This window comes from Canis lupus, chromosome 26 (genome assembly GCF_003254725.2).
Source record: "Canis lupus dingo isolate Sandy chromosome 26, ASM325472v2, whole genome shotgun sequence".
Classification (NCBI taxonomy): domain Eukaryota; kingdom Metazoa; phylum Chordata; class Mammalia; order Carnivora; family Canidae; genus Canis; species Canis lupus.
In genome coordinates, this window is record NC_064268.1 from 17,811,816 (window position 1) to 17,826,510 (window position 14,695).

The 14,695-nt window shown below is 52.3% G+C and overlaps 1 protein-coding gene and 1 long non-coding RNA gene across 5 annotated transcripts in view; both read right to left on the reverse strand.

Annotated features, from left to right (window-relative positions):
- Positions 1-592: 592 nt before the first annotated feature.
- Positions 593-5,313, reverse strand: LOC118352372 (uncharacterized). The gene is made up of 3 exons (XR_004809392.2): positions 2,972-5,313; positions 1,867-2,025; positions 593-733 (listed from the first exon to the last, which is right to left on the reverse strand). It is a non-coding gene; the product is annotated as an uncharacterized LOC118352372 (long non-coding RNA).
- Positions 5,314-9,872: 4,559 nt separating this feature from the next.
- Positions 9,873-14,695, reverse strand: part of UBE3B (ubiquitin protein ligase E3B) — a 53,220-nt gene continuing 48,397 nt past the window's right edge. For all 4 annotated transcript variants that reach the window (XM_049101948.1, XM_049101949.1, XM_049101950.1 and 1 more), the window contains 2 exons: positions 13,159-13,251; positions 9,873-12,133 (listed from right to left, as the gene is read on the reverse strand). In XM_049101948.1, coding sequence (XP_048957905.1) covers positions 11,942-12,133; positions 13,159-13,251 — 285 coding nt within the window. In that variant the 3' untranslated portion in view covers positions 9,873-11,941. The remainder of the gene's footprint in view (positions 12,134-13,158; positions 13,252-14,695) is intronic.

Consider the following 14,695-nt stretch of genomic DNA (forward strand, 5'->3'; position numbering starts at 1 on the left):
CACTAAGCACGTACTACTCCTCCCCCTCAACGGGCCCCTTGGGTAGATACTAGTAGCTTTGTTTCAGGTGCAGACACAGAAACTGAGGCACAGGGAGAGAGCCCTTTGGCCAGTGTCCTGCAGCAAACAAGAGGCCAAACTCAGATTTGAACTTGGATCTGCCTCCAGCATGTTCTTACCTCTCCACAGTGACTCACGCTGCCTGGGGGTCTGTCTGTGGACAGCAGCAGAGCTGAGACAAGAGCCCCAGTCTCCGAGTTCCTGTGGAGGGGGGGGCGTGATTGACAGTGAAGTAGGGGTGGAGATGAGAGAGGGTACCCTAAACCTCAGGGGAAGGGACCCTACTGGCCCTGCTGCAAGCTACCTCTCTGGGGAAGGGTGAGAAGCAGGCACCGGTTCAGGGGGCAGAGGGGCAAAAGTGGCCTAGAGAAATGATTGAATAAATGGCAGAAAGGCGTCCAGCTGCCTCAGATGCTCCCAAGGCACAGATCCTTCAGCCCTCATCACTGGCCATCTGCAGCACCCACGTCCCTCCCCCCGCAAGCAGGGGCCTTTATTTACGATCACCTTGGAAGGGTCGAGCAGACATATGTTGCTAAGGGTCGTTTATTCTTGTTTATAAAATTTATGGCTTCACCTCGATTACACACTGTCAGAACGGGAAGGATTGGACCCAAAGTCTCTTGCCGCATGACTGCCTCAGACGTGCGTACATCTGTTAACTCCGTAGGAGCTGTAGAGGGAAATAAGGTGGGTGATAGCTCAAAAGCTCGCTGTCCCGTCACAAGGTGTGGGCAGCCCGCCTCCAGAAAAGGCATCCGGGCACATACGTGGGAAGGAGGGGGTCAGGGTCTGCGATGGCTGCGCCAGGTGGCACCAGGACCCTGCCCCCTCCTGGCCATGGCCTGTCTCGGGTGCTCCGGGTTGCCTAGGGGGAGAGGAAGGGCTTGATCCTGAGGACCCCCGGGTCCGGCTGCAGGGCCTGGCAGCTGGAGAGATTTCTCAGCCTGTGACTCTCTCCACCTCCAGGCTTCAGCGGGGAGAGAGAGACACGGTCTCTCCACCGCTGGGGGATCAGAGACAGGTACGACTTTTCGGGAGAGCAATAGGGCAGTGCCTACGAAGCCCTAGAAATGTGCGTCATCATGGCCTGGCCAGTCCGTGTCCGAGAATTTTTCCAAAGGCAACAGATACATCGGTGGAACCAGCAGGATTTTTTCACACCAGTGCTGCTCATTACCATGAAAAACTGGAAAAGGTGTCCAACAATAGGGAGTAAATTGTCAAATAAGGAAAATGTTTAACAATAAGGGGCTGTAAGAAACACAAAACTACTGAAATTGATGGTGTCTGTGTATTTATGACTATGGAAAACTGTTCAACATCTCTTAAGTGAAAAAAAAAGTTATAAAATGGTATAGTATAGAATGACCTAATTCCTGAAAAAGAAATGTGTGGTGTATATACACCATGGGAAAAAATATGCAAGGATCTGTTCCATGTGTTAAAAATACCTCTAGGGGCACCTGGTTGAGCATCTGCCTTTGGCTCAGGGCGTGATCCTGGGGTCCCGGGTTCAAGTCCCACATCAAGCTCCCCACAGAGAGCCTGCTTCTCCCTCTGCCTGTGTCTCTGCCTCTCTCGGTGTGTCTCTCATGAATAAATAAAATCTTTTTTTTAAAAAAAACCCTCTAAATCATGGGATTATGGGTGATTTTAACTTTCACTTTCATTTGTTTTGTTTTGTTTTTTTTTTGACAACATATTTGGGTTGGATTTGACAGAGGCTTACTTGTGTAACAAACATGAGTGCAAAAGAGAAGAGAAACTGACAATTGCTTGCCAGGCCTGTCATAAATCATCTACCTCTCTTGGGGTGTTTGGAGCCAGGGGAGGCTGCCAGAGCCATGGGGCCCCTCCAAAGTCTAGAAGCCTGCAGGACATGCCCCTGGTTGTTATCTAAGCCAGATGGCTATCTGGAGTGCAGCTCCTGTGCAGTCTGAACGTGGATGCTTGGCTTCCGTTCTAGGGCAAGAGAGGAGGGAAGAAAACTGACCCTGGCCCCACTGAGGATTGGGTCCGGGGTTGGGGGGAGATAGTCATGCCAGCTTTTCACAGGATGCTCGGGATGCCGGCGTCCTTCTTTCTCCTCTGTTGGTTGCTGCATCTTTAACTTGTATGGGGTTTGAGAATAGACAGAGGACATTGACATCTATTTCGTTATATGGATCTTCACCATGGATTATCACCCCACCTTCACTGGGACAGACTGGCACCCTATCTGGTAAAGTGATGGAGTCCAGCGTGCCACGATCAGCAGGTGGCAAAACCAGCACTTATCCCGGGCCTTCTGTCTCCAAGTCCAGCTTCCTTTCCCGACTATGTTCTGCAGGGACAGTGGGAGGGCTTATCCCAGGGAGAGAAGCACCAATGCTGGGTGATTGGAAGGGGCTGCCTGGAAGGAGCCGGAGGCTGGGTCCAGATCCAGCAGAGGGTGTTGGTAATCCATTAGTGATACCTAGCATGGTTTCCGATGGAAGTAGTGGAACAAAGGGTGTGTAATGGACATTTTGGGATTCCTGGGCCAAGGCCCTCACAGATTTCAAAGAGTAGGGACTCTAGAGGCAGGTATATAGTCTCCAAGCTGTCTGAGCGTGGTCAGACCGTCCCTCCAAGCCGGCTCTAAAAGTGGCTCTCTCAACCCCACGGTCCCTCAAGAGGGCCAACTGGCAGGACAGATTTCCCAGAGCTTTGAGGTGACGCATCAGGGTCATAGATCTCTGAGAACCAAATACTTATAAATCTGACTAATTGATGAGTCAGCCCTGATGAGCTCGCCACCATAATTCAGAATCTGTAATTACATTTCACATTAAAGCATGCAAGGTGGTTCAGATTAAAGCTGGTGAGAAATAGTGTGACACCTCTCATTTCCAGCCCACCCCAGCCTCTGGCACTATCGTCCCCCCACCTCCTCCTGCCAGCAGGCAGCTGTCCTACGGCCAGGGGCTGTCATTCTAGAAGCCACATCTTCTCTCAGTCCTCTCTGGCGGTGCTTCCTTCCTGCTATGCTAGGCACCAGGTCCAGTTCTCCCTGCACCGCTGCATTTGGTGGAAGCAAACACTTCATTTAGGGAAACATTTTGAGTTTATGGTTTACGATGCCCTCCCACCAAAGACCGCTAAGAACGCACCCATAGTTGAACAATGTCAGACTGTTGTTGCAAGGAGAGAGCACACACACCCAGGGAAATGTGGGGGTGTTTCAGGAGGAGGATTTTTCTTTTTTTAAAGATCTTATTTATTTATTCATGAGAGACACAGAGAGAGAGAGGCAGAGACACAGGCAGAGGGAGAAGCAGGCTCCCTCTGGGGAGCCTGATGCAGGACTCGATTCCAGGACCCAGGGATCACGCCCTGAGCCAAAGGCAGATGCTCAACCAGATACCCCTAGAGGAGGATTTCTTTAGCTTCTATTGGGTGCTTTGGGGGGTGGTTCAAGGAAGCAGGGGCAGTTCTCAGGCAGTTAGCTACCTTAATAAATCTTATCTAGAAGGAGGAAGGAATAAATCACGTTAAAGCTGTAATGGCTGGGCTCAGTCGGTAGAGCATGTGACTCGTGATTTGATCTCAGGGTTATAGGTTCAAAATCCACTTGGGTGTAGCAATTACTGAAAAGAAAAAAAATCTAAACTCAACAATCTACCTTAAAAAATAATAAAGCTGGGGTTGCCTGGGTGGCTTAGTCTGACTCTTGATTTCGGCTCAGGTCCTGATCTCAGGGTCATGTGATTGAGTCGCCTTCAGGGCTCCCTGCTCAGTGGGAAGTCTGCTTGAGATTCTCTCTCTCTCTCCCTCTGCTCCTCCCCCTGCTTACATGCTCTCTCTTCCTCTCTCAAATAAATAAACAAATCTTAAAAAAAAATAAAGCTGTGATGGATATGTTGGAGGCTCAGCAGGCATAGCCCCCAACCTCAAGGACCTGGCTTGGCCACCCACCTTGCACACTCACATCCCCGTACTCCATACCCAGGGCATGACTATTTGGTCTGGGAAGTAAATGGAGTATTCATTATATGCCAGGCGTGGGACATGCCTGAATTCATTTGACCTCACAGCAACCCAACATGGGAAGAATTATCATTGCTTTGCAAGCTTGCAAAAGTTAGGCGACTTGCCCCATAGGGCAAGTCATACCATAGGGGCCATGGTAAGGAAGTAGCTGGGACCAGATACGAAGTCTAGTCTACTTCCAGACCCTGAGTCCTTGCCACTGCCCTGGGTACCTGAGCAGGCTTTTGAAGTCCTAAAAATGGCAGGAACCATCTCGTGGATATTCGCTATGTTTGGGGACCCCTCATCCGGTCTCTTCTCTTCATAGCCGTGCCTCAATTCCCTTTGGGGTTTACTTTTCCCAGTGGGATACAATCTCCACGGGGGTCGCTGTCTTGTTTTCAACACACTGGAAATGATCTGATGGGTTTCCTATTAGTGCCTGTCTCTCCCAAAGCCGACCGTATCCTAGTGCTTGGTTAGTACTTGGCACACAGCAGGTGCCTGACAACATTTACTGAATGAGTACATGAAAGAATGACATCTGCGCCTTGCTCAATCTTTTTTCTTTCCCTGAAGAATGCTGGCATGATTGGAGCAAGGATGGGCTCCTGACTGGGGCCGAGCCATTCCTGCCGCGCGTCCCGAAGAGGCTCAGCTGAGGTCTGCTCTCTCTGACTCAGAACTGCCCTGGCTCCCGCTCTGGCTCAGCTCTGGTTCTTCCATCCTCAAAACCTACCAGTAAATCCCTTCTCAGTCTACATAAGGCAGAGCCTGGCTTCTGTTGCCTGCAGCTCAAGAACCCTCGCTGATAGGAAAGCTCCTGATGGCAGCTGGAGGTGGGCAGTTCCCAACTCCCAGTGTCATGGTGTGAATCTGTGGGACAAGACACCAGCTTGTTCACCGGGGGCCATGGTTACAGTCAACCCAGAAGGAAGACCAAGGAACTCTGGCCATTGCTGCGGAAGCAGTGGCAAGCTCACTGTCCTTATTAAGCTGGTTTGAGGGCTGAGGGGCAAGGCCTTCATAGACACCCCAGTCCCAAATGGAAGGGCACTGACCACATCCTCCCTGGGTCTCTGGCCCAACTGGTGAGGACAGGGGCCCAGCTTGTTGGGAGAGGAGCAATGAACTAAGGAAGTGGTGGGGCTCCTGAAACTCCCACAGTCTGCCCCCAGAGCGGGTCACCTTTCGCCCAGGTATACTCTCAACCCAACTCAGCTTTTTACCTGTGTAGCTGGGGACAGTGCTGTTCTGCAGACTCACCTGTCCCAGTTTTGCCAGGACGCAGGGAGACTAGAGCTCTGGGATCCTCAGTGAGTCCTTAAAGATGTTATAGGGCCTTATCTGCAAAGGGGTGCAATTCTGTTTTCAGCAGTGCCCTCAAGGGTAGATGGGACAGGGATGAGCATCAGATGCAGGAGGGACAGAACGGCCCCGGGGCTTTGCTCAATCTTGAGCCCGTTGTGTAGAAGGCTCTCCCACTCCTCTTCTGTCTGCTTACACTTTGCTTAAGCGCTTTGGAGTGCGGCAAATCAGGGTTCGAATCTTGGGTCTGCCACTTACGGACTCTAGGGCCTAGGACAAGTCTCGTCGTCTCCGAATCTGTTTGTCCAGCTGTGAAGTGGGCACCCTAACAGTGCTGCACCGCGGGAGTGGAGCCATCACAGTACATGCTCAGATATCTCTTCCTTGGTTTAGATATGCCTCTTCCCCCAACCGGATCGTGAGCTCTGTAGGGCAACGGGGGCCGCATTCTTCCCGGCTAGGCCTCCAGCACCCGGCACAGCCTGTGGGTCTACTTGTGGGTGGACAGAAGCAGGCCTGAACACCCTGACAACCTGGCTACCTGGGCTGGCTCCCGGCTGCAACACCCACCAACTCCCAGGCCCATCGGGGGTCACGTGTGCTGGTGACAACCGCCCCACCCTGGGGGACGCTTCCTTCCTGGCAGAGTCCCTGGGGGGACACAAGGTTGGGGGCCAGCCTCTGTGGGGAGAGGGTCATGGAGCCCAATATCTGGTACAGGTGCCCAGAGCGGGCACCATATCAATAGGACAAAGTGTCACTCTGTCATGTGCCAGTCCCCACCCCCATCACCTTTAGGCTCAGTGGTGTGGAAGGCTGGGCGCCGTGCTCTGCTTGTGGCCAATGAGCAGCTACGCCACTCCCAGCCGTGGTGGGACAGCCTCATTCCTGTCCTTAGTGGGCGACGTGATGGGACTCCCACTGCTTAGCACCTCACCCTACGCCTGGCTGCCTCTTCCATCCCAGATGCCTCCCTGCCATCTCGGAAGTGCAAACCCTCTTTCCAGGCGAAAATAAAGGAACGCATTCTTATGGCCCCCTCCCCCTAAACATGGATGACCCCTCTTATGACCCCCAAGTAATGCTTGTCCCATTACCAGAGACGCTTTTTAGGGTGGGACTTACGCCCAGTTTTCAGACGACAGCGAGGCTGGGAGGGTTGAAGCCCCCTCGGCCAGTGGGAGGTGGGGCTAGGCTTGGTGCCCAGGTCCGTGTGACCGCACAGCCCCAAGCTGTCTGTGAGGTAATCAGGAGGGTCATGAATACTGGGAGTATTCTCACTGATGAGGAAAGAAGGCTCCAGGAGTTGGAAACTTGCCTAGAGTCACTCAGCTGACTCGAACCAGTTTTTGATGCCAGGCTCAGGGTCTTACCCCACCTGCCTGAACACCGGGCCCTGGCAGACGACGTGCTCCAACCTTTGCTCCTAAGTGCGGTCTCTGTTGTAGTGCAAAGCTGTCAGGGATGCAGGGCCCTGGGCACCCCTGGACCTGCTGAATCAGGATCTTCCTGGTGACTCGTGGGCATGCGGATGTTTGGGAAGCTTGGATTTTGATTTCCTCTGCAGGCCTCCTTAGGGTCAGAGAAGCAGGGCACATCTTGTGGGATTCCTCCTGCTGTCACTGGGTTTTCTGTCATGCTCTCTTGGTGGAGGGTCTGTAAGACAACACAGGTCCCATCCCGGTCCACCCAAGTCTTTGAGTCTCCCTATGGCTCAGAGACCACCTAACTGCCAAGGGCTGGGAAAACAACAAAAGGAATGTGGGTGCTGGTCCCAGGTGCAGGGAGAGACTGGGCAAAGTGTGTGATGGGAGCTCAGGACATGGCGAGGACCCAGGCGAGGGAGCCAACAACCCAGGGCAGAGGGTGAAGCCCAGCAGGCGGCCTTCAGGATGTCCTGCTAACACCTATGGATGCCTCCTTGCAAGGACTCTGAAAAACAAAAATAATTCCAGAGAGGACATTGGCTAGGTCTCCAGGAAAAAATATGACAACAGTTACACCAGCCACGAATCACTGTCCACAGAAGGCCCGGCAAAGGCTGGGGTGCTCCAGGCCACGCTGCATCGTGGCAACTGCTACTCCTAATGTACAGAAGAGGGAAGGGCAGCTCAGAGATGCCAAGGGCCTTATTGCCGGCCTCACGGCGAGTGAGCGGCAGTGCTGGGGTGCGAACCCAGTTCCAGAGGCTCCATGTCTGCACTGTTCCGTGCCCTCAAAGCCCTGAGGGCTTAGGCTCCAGAACCAGTTGCCATGAGAGCATGAGCTTGCAACAAATATTAGCTCTCATGATCATAACGAGCAAGCGACTTCACTCTGACTCTGAAGATAAGAGAGGCCCAAGGATCCCGTCTAGGGCTCGTGAGTGTGTGTGTGTGTGTGAGGTGGCTGGAGGGCACGTGAGCCTGGAAATGTTCCGGCCAATTCCCCACTGGCAGCGTGGAGGAGGGAGTGTGCCTTTCCTGCCATCCTGCAGAAGTTCCAGAGGGAGATCTTGGAGAGACTTCTCCATGGGATTTCTCGCCGCCCTGCTGGGACTGTGGGTGGCAGAAGCTACTGGAGGTTAGGCCAGGGCCTGATTTTTTTTAACTTTAAAATTTATTTTTTATTTTTAAAATATTTTATTTATTCATGAGACAGAGAGAGAGGAGGGGGAGAGAGAGAGAGAGAGAGAAGAGAAGAGACACAGGCAGAGGGAGAAGCAGGCTCCATGCAGGGAGCTCGATGTGGGACTCGATCCTGGGTCTCCAGGATGACACCCCGGGCTGCAGGTGGCACAAAACTGCTGTGCCACCAGGGCTGCCCCAGGTCAGGGCCTGACTGATGGGCCACGGTCAGCTCCGTCTTCTTCTAGTGCAGGGTGAGCAGATGTGGGAAAAGGACTGACCTGGTGCCAGGAACTGAGTAGGGTGCATGTCACACATCGTTCCACTTAATCCCCGCACCCCCTGAAGTGGGCACTGAGATTCTCAGGAGGCACATGCAGAGGCCGACCCCGGGACTGAGCCAGAAAGTGAGGGTTTGGGTGTGTCCCTGTGGTCCTGAGCTCTTGCTCGGCTTCTTGAAAAAGTGCACCAAACGAACCACTTTTCAGGTCTTTAACTATTCTTATGGATCCAGGAAATAAGCCTAAGGCCTAAGGAGTCCTGGCTCTACTGCAGGTTAGCTAACCTTAGAGATAACCCATCTGCCCATAACCCTGCCACACACTTTTAGCAGCGCGACATTTGCTAAGTCAATAGGACAGATGGGCTGGTAACTTGGCTGCAGTCAGAGACATGGTGGGGACCAGTCTTCCTCCAACTATGATCCACCTCAATATTCCTAGGCACTTGCTAGTTCTGTCAGTGTACTAAAATTGTCTTCATTTAAATAATTTTTAAATTATTTAAAAATTTAAATTATTAAAACCACTTGTTTTCCCTGGTTATAAAAACTTTCTCTTTGCTGTGATAACTTGTAAAGGCCAAAATGTCACAGAAAGAGGCTTTAGATTTTTTTTTTTTTAATTTTTATTCACTTACGATAGTCACAGAGAGAGAGAGGCAGAGACATAGGCAGAGGGAGAAGCAGGCTCCATGCACCGAGAGCCCGATGTGGGATTCGATCCCGGGTCTCCAGGATCGCGCCCTGGGCCAAAGGCAGGCGCCAAACCGCTGCGCCACCCAGGGATCCCAGGCTTTAGATTTTATAGGTGGGAGTGTCTCACTGGACACTACCAAAATATTTGGGGGAGGTTGACAGTATTCTTCCCATTTGGTGGTATAAACGCTCCGTGTGGGAAGACCCAGCACCCACGAATTCCCCAGATGCCCAGGCATTTTGACTCGTATAAAAGGGCTGTCAGGTTTTTAAGACTTCTTTGCCGAGTCCCAGGATTTCAGTAGGCCAGCCTTCTCCTTCTCCAACCCTCCGGGGACTCCAAGCCAGAGGAAGAGGAAGCAGGGGTGAGAACTCATAGGAGGATGAGGGGAAAAGCTACCTGAGGTGAAGCTGGAAAAACAAGCCAGTTTGAGATGGGTTTTCTACTGAGCATAAGTGTGGGCTGCAGAGAATGACACAGGGCTATGATCCACAGTGATGAAGCAAAGCCCAAGAGACTCCGAAGTGGCTGTAAAATCTGCCTTTGTCTGCTTGAGTCGTGGATGGTTTTCAATGAACACACATCTATTGGCTGTACCCATGACTGTAAAACACAAATCTGGGCTGCCGCTGGGAAGGAGGTGAGAAGGACAAGGGCCTGCCTGGGTGGTGCTGGAGAGGACCTTAGCTTTATCTGAAACGTGTTACCTCTCAAAGCAGAATTGGAAGCAAACAGAACATTGTCGACAGTTACTAACCCTGCTTCGCCGGCGAGACTCAGGTATCTGCTATGTTATCCTTTGCATCTTCTTTCCACCTTGGAAGCCTACATGCCCCATGAGCTCCAAGCAGGTGGCCCCTCATGAGCAACCCAGGCACATGGTCGTAAAGCGCTCCTTCTCCGGATAAAAAGCAAAACACAGCCATCATGTGCTGAAGTACAAATTTAATAAAGCCGTTGATCACGTTTTAATCCCTAGGTTATCTATGAACAAAAACAAAACAAAAACCACCCCACAACTTTTTAGAGCCATCAAGAGCCATCAAGGTGTCAATGAACACCAACCATAAAGTACAGATTCAGTGTTTTAGTGCAATATTTCCAGCTGAAGAGAAAAATTTAAAGAAATTACAAACCACACCTCTCCTTGTTGAAAGAACAAATAAAGTTGATGTCAGAACTTAGCAACCGCTCTCTCCATAGCCCCACACTGGCGGATCCTCAGGTCATCAGGGTCAAGACAGAAGCAAATGTCTTTGTGCAGGCTGACAGTCATCTGGGCCCCAGCACAAATGTACAAACCTGCTCAGTGCGTGCATGAGCACACACACATGCTCAGAGGAGGTCCTCAGAGGAGGTCTTCAAAGAAGTCGAGTATTTAAAGTGGCAAATTCATAGAATCAGAGGCTGCTGACAAATTTTAAATAACAAATTCCTGTCTGTCTTTAAATTCCGTGTCATCTTTCCATCAAAGTAAAACATAAACTCTGTTTTCCAGAAGCCTGGGGACCCTACTAGAGCCAGGCTGCGACCTGGGCAGGTACATGGCACCCAGCTGCAACCCTCTGATGGGAAGCCATGGAGATCAGTTTCACCCACTTTGCCACCAACATGAAGATTTTTGCCGGAGGGTGCTTTGCTGCTCGGTAGAAAGCTGCACACACCCCCAGCCGGCTCCACAGAACAGAGGAGGGACCAGGTACTCCTGGCTTTGATCTTGGGGATGCAGGAGGAACTTGATGGGAGGGCGAGGGGTGATGGCTGTCAACATAGACCACAGACACGGCCTCTGTCTCAATTCCCTGGATCTAGGATAATGTTCTCATGATAAGGGGGAAAAATGAGGGCAAAGGAGCACAATGGGTTGGAAGAGAAAATGAAGTAAAAAAAACCAAAACCCCAAAAAACCTAACCCAGAGTCTCCTCGGCCCTTTGAGCTTCTGTAAGTATGAAGGGCTCCTGGTGCCCCATGCTGAGGAAAAATGAGTGGCAAGACCCAAGTTTCTCAGGATTTTCCCATCAACAGAGGAAAGCCAATGCCCGGCCGGGCTGGGTGACTTGGCTAGTGTTTGTTCCTTACTAAACAATGAGCAGGGCAAACAAGCAGGGGAGGAAGGCAGCTGCCCCCTTAGGAATCAGCAGGCTTTAGGGAAGAGCCAGCACCCACTGGAAACGGACCTGCTTTTAAGGGCCAGTGGGTTTTTTTTTTTCCCCAAAGCCAGAGTGCCAATGTGAACAGACGAGACGGGATCAAGCCAGTGGAGGCCTCCTGGCAGCTCAGCCTGCTGAGGACTCAGAGCTTCTGAGGTGAGACGGGAGGAGACACTGCCAAGTGTGGAATGCGTGGTTTCAAGGTGGGGGCAGTGCCCCAAACTTCCTGGGCTCCACAGGCTTCCTGGCAGGCACCTCTGCTTCCCTGGGGAGCAGGTGAGCCTGACTATGTGGAGAGAGGCCGCTGCAGACGGGACAGAGGCAGAGACTTTGTCGAGTGCATAGAGGCTTGGCCAGCCCTTACCTGAGTAAAGAGTTTTCAGAGACGGAAGGAGAGCATCTCGCCCGTAGTGGGCTTTGTGCATTTAGGACCGAATCATGAAAACTGCTCTGGACCCTTGGAGTTCCTGGGACTTGTTCACGCACAGCTCATTCAGAAAGTTAAGGAAAGAAAAGACTCACCAGAAAACCAAACTATCAAGAGGAGAAGGCTCTCTGTGGTCACTGGCCTGGGCTTTAGGCCCCAGAAAGCAGGAGAAAAGGACCAGCGCTGGTGAAACCTGGAGGTTTATTCTCAACACCCTTCCCATCAGTGTCACCTGGAGAATGCTATGTAGTCGTCACGTGCGTCCCAAGTTGTTGAGGCCACAGGGGAGTCTCATGGCTATAGAGAGTAAGAGGTCACCTGGCTTGTTGGTCACCCACTCCCAGGGCGACGCTGTCCCCCTGGAGCTGAAGGTTCCTGGGCTCCCAGGAGCCAGCCAGGGAAGGTGATGGGAGTGAGGGCTAGGAGAGTTCGAAGCCCGTGTTCATGCTGATGGCGTACCTCAACTTCTCCCGGAGAACGCTCTTCTTGCTGTAGTTGGGCAGCTTGAGCAGGTTGAAGCAGGTGGAGGAGGTGGGCAGCCGGCCACCTGGCTCCCGCTTGCGGATGGTGAAGAAGCCCCGGAGGACACTGCCCAGGGTGTCCCCAGTGTCCTGTAAGCACACACCACAGCCTTGGTTGGGAGGCACCTGGCTTGGGAGGCACCTGGCTTGGGAGCCAAAGTGGGCGACCCAGGGGAGGACCTGGCTAGCCTTCGGGGCTGAGCAGAACACCGGGCCGGTGAGTGTGCCCCTAGCTGCCTGAGGCCAGCCCACAAAGGGAAGACAACTGGTCTTGAGTGGTGAGTGCACAGAAGCAGCCCCAGCGGCCCAGGCCTGCATGGGGGACTGCTGTGTTAGCTAAGTGCTCAGAAAGGGGGCCTTCTGGATAACTGCCAGTTATTGGTTAACCAATTTTCAAAGAGCCAGACTACTGCAAACATACTTTAGGTACAAAAACACATCTAAATGCAGCCTCCCATTGCCTCTTGCAAATGCCGTAGCCCACAGCAGACTATAATATGGGGCAGCCTTCCTTAAGTAAGGGGGCTGAGGGTTATCCAGAGTCACATCAGGGACCTGGAGCCCAGGCTGCAGCATCCTGAAAGGCAGCTAGGCTCAGAGGCTGCTGGGTTTTTGCAGGAGGGGGAGAGGGGCTGAGACATTTTTAACAATGGCTACTATTCGAGCACCCCTTCCACAACGTATGATAACCCGAGCCATTTGTTCTCCCTTACAGGTGAGGAAATGAAGTGGCTGGCCAGACATGAAGGAGCAGCAGGTGGAGGGCTGGCACTCAAGCTTTGCACCTGCCCCACTCCTGAGCCAGTGTCCGTATCACTCTCCCACACAGCCTCTCAGACCTGGAGCCCAGGCCAGCCCATCAGCTACTAAAACCACCCCAGGTACCTTTCCTGAGGGAGTCAAGAGAAAGGGCCTTCTGAGAGGACTGAGGCCCCCGAGTAGCCCGGGTCATCCTCTACGGGACCAACTGTTCCCCTGGCTGGAGGACTGTGGAACCTTCTCGCCTAGAAGGTGCCCCACCCTGCCCTGTGGACACAGACTGGGTGAAGGCTCCAGCCAGGGGGCACAGCAAACCAGCCCCAAGAGCAGCTGATGTCCCCCAGTAGTGGCAGTACCTGATCATCTGACACTTCGACACAGCGGATGGAGAAAGGAGGCTTGAGGTAGGCAAATCCCAGGAGCGGGGGCCTGGAGCAGCTGGTCACAAACTGCAACGCAAAGCAGGTAGGGGGACAGAGTGGGGGTCTCGTTCCCTCAGCAACAGGCTCCTTGCAGGCGAGCCACATTTTCTTTTGCTTTCTCCAGTCACGGTATGACAGGAGGGTGACAACTGGTACACATCTCACGTCTCTCTTAAGGGCATGGCTCTTGAAGGTTAAAACCCATGAAAACCCCACCAGTGGATGTGACCAGTCACTGGTGTGTGTGGAGAAGGTGCAGCTGAAGAGGTCCAGGGAACTGATCTCCTGTGGGACTGGCATGCAGGTCCCTGCTTAGAGAGATACCATGCACGCAAGCACTGGGGGTAGGGAGACTTGGCACAGGAGAGAGGGTGTGCAGGTGCATTCCCCTGACCTGGCCTGCCAGCTTCACAGAGCAGTTTCTGTGAACCTGGCTCCTGGGGCCTCAGCATGTGGACAACAACCCAGTCTCCAGCGCCTGCAAGGCTGAGGGGCACACCAACACACCCAGCACCCGGAATAGGGCCTGTGGGCAGCCAGCCATGCTCCCTTGCTAGACTCTTGGGATGCCTTGCACCTTTCAGATGGCAGCATCTGTTATTTCCTCACACATGATAGCTCATGTCTGCATAGAGCAATCGGAACAATTTAGAAATCCAAGTGATAAACCATTTACTTTTTAGAACTGAACATCAGCTGAAAAAGGCTATCCCTTTTCCAAGGGATGCATGGACCCACTACTCACACTAGGCTGTGCTTCAAAATTCCACGGCAAGCTGAGTGTTTGGGTCTTAACATAAATACTACCATTTAAACTGTGTTCTAAATGGCAGTGAGAATCCTGAGGGCATCCAAATAGGTTTCAAAAACCACTTTTATACAAAGTATTGATGTTACTATCTAGTACATTTTATCTCCCACCAGCCAAAGCACAGCAGCAGCTCCTATTAAGAAGGCAGGGCTGAGCACTGTGCTGAGTGTTCTGGGACCTGGCCTCATCTAATTACTCCAGGGAAGCGTGTGATTCGTTTTTTTTTTTTTTTTTTTTAAGATTTTATTTATTATTCATGAGAGACACACAGAGACAGAGAGGCAGAAACACAGGCAGAGGGAGAAGCAGGCTCCATGCAGGGAGCCTGATGTGGGACTCGATCTCCGGTCTCCAGGATCACAACCTGGAGCTGAGCTCCAGGCTGAAGACAGTGCTAAACCATTGAGCCACCCGGGCTGCCCGATACGCTCTATTTTAAGGATGACAGAGCCAGCAGAGCCAGTGCCTATCCCAATTGAGGCTGCTCAGACCTACTGCATGCCACAAGCCACAGCTGGTCAATGGAAGGAGTAGTGCTTTCACTCTCCTGGGACAGGAAGAACAGAGGGCATAGGAAGCTGCCATCTGCTATTGTTACATCTAAAGAATGCATAGTCAGGCCCACTCCTGTATAAAACTTGTGTCTTCCACCTGACGCTG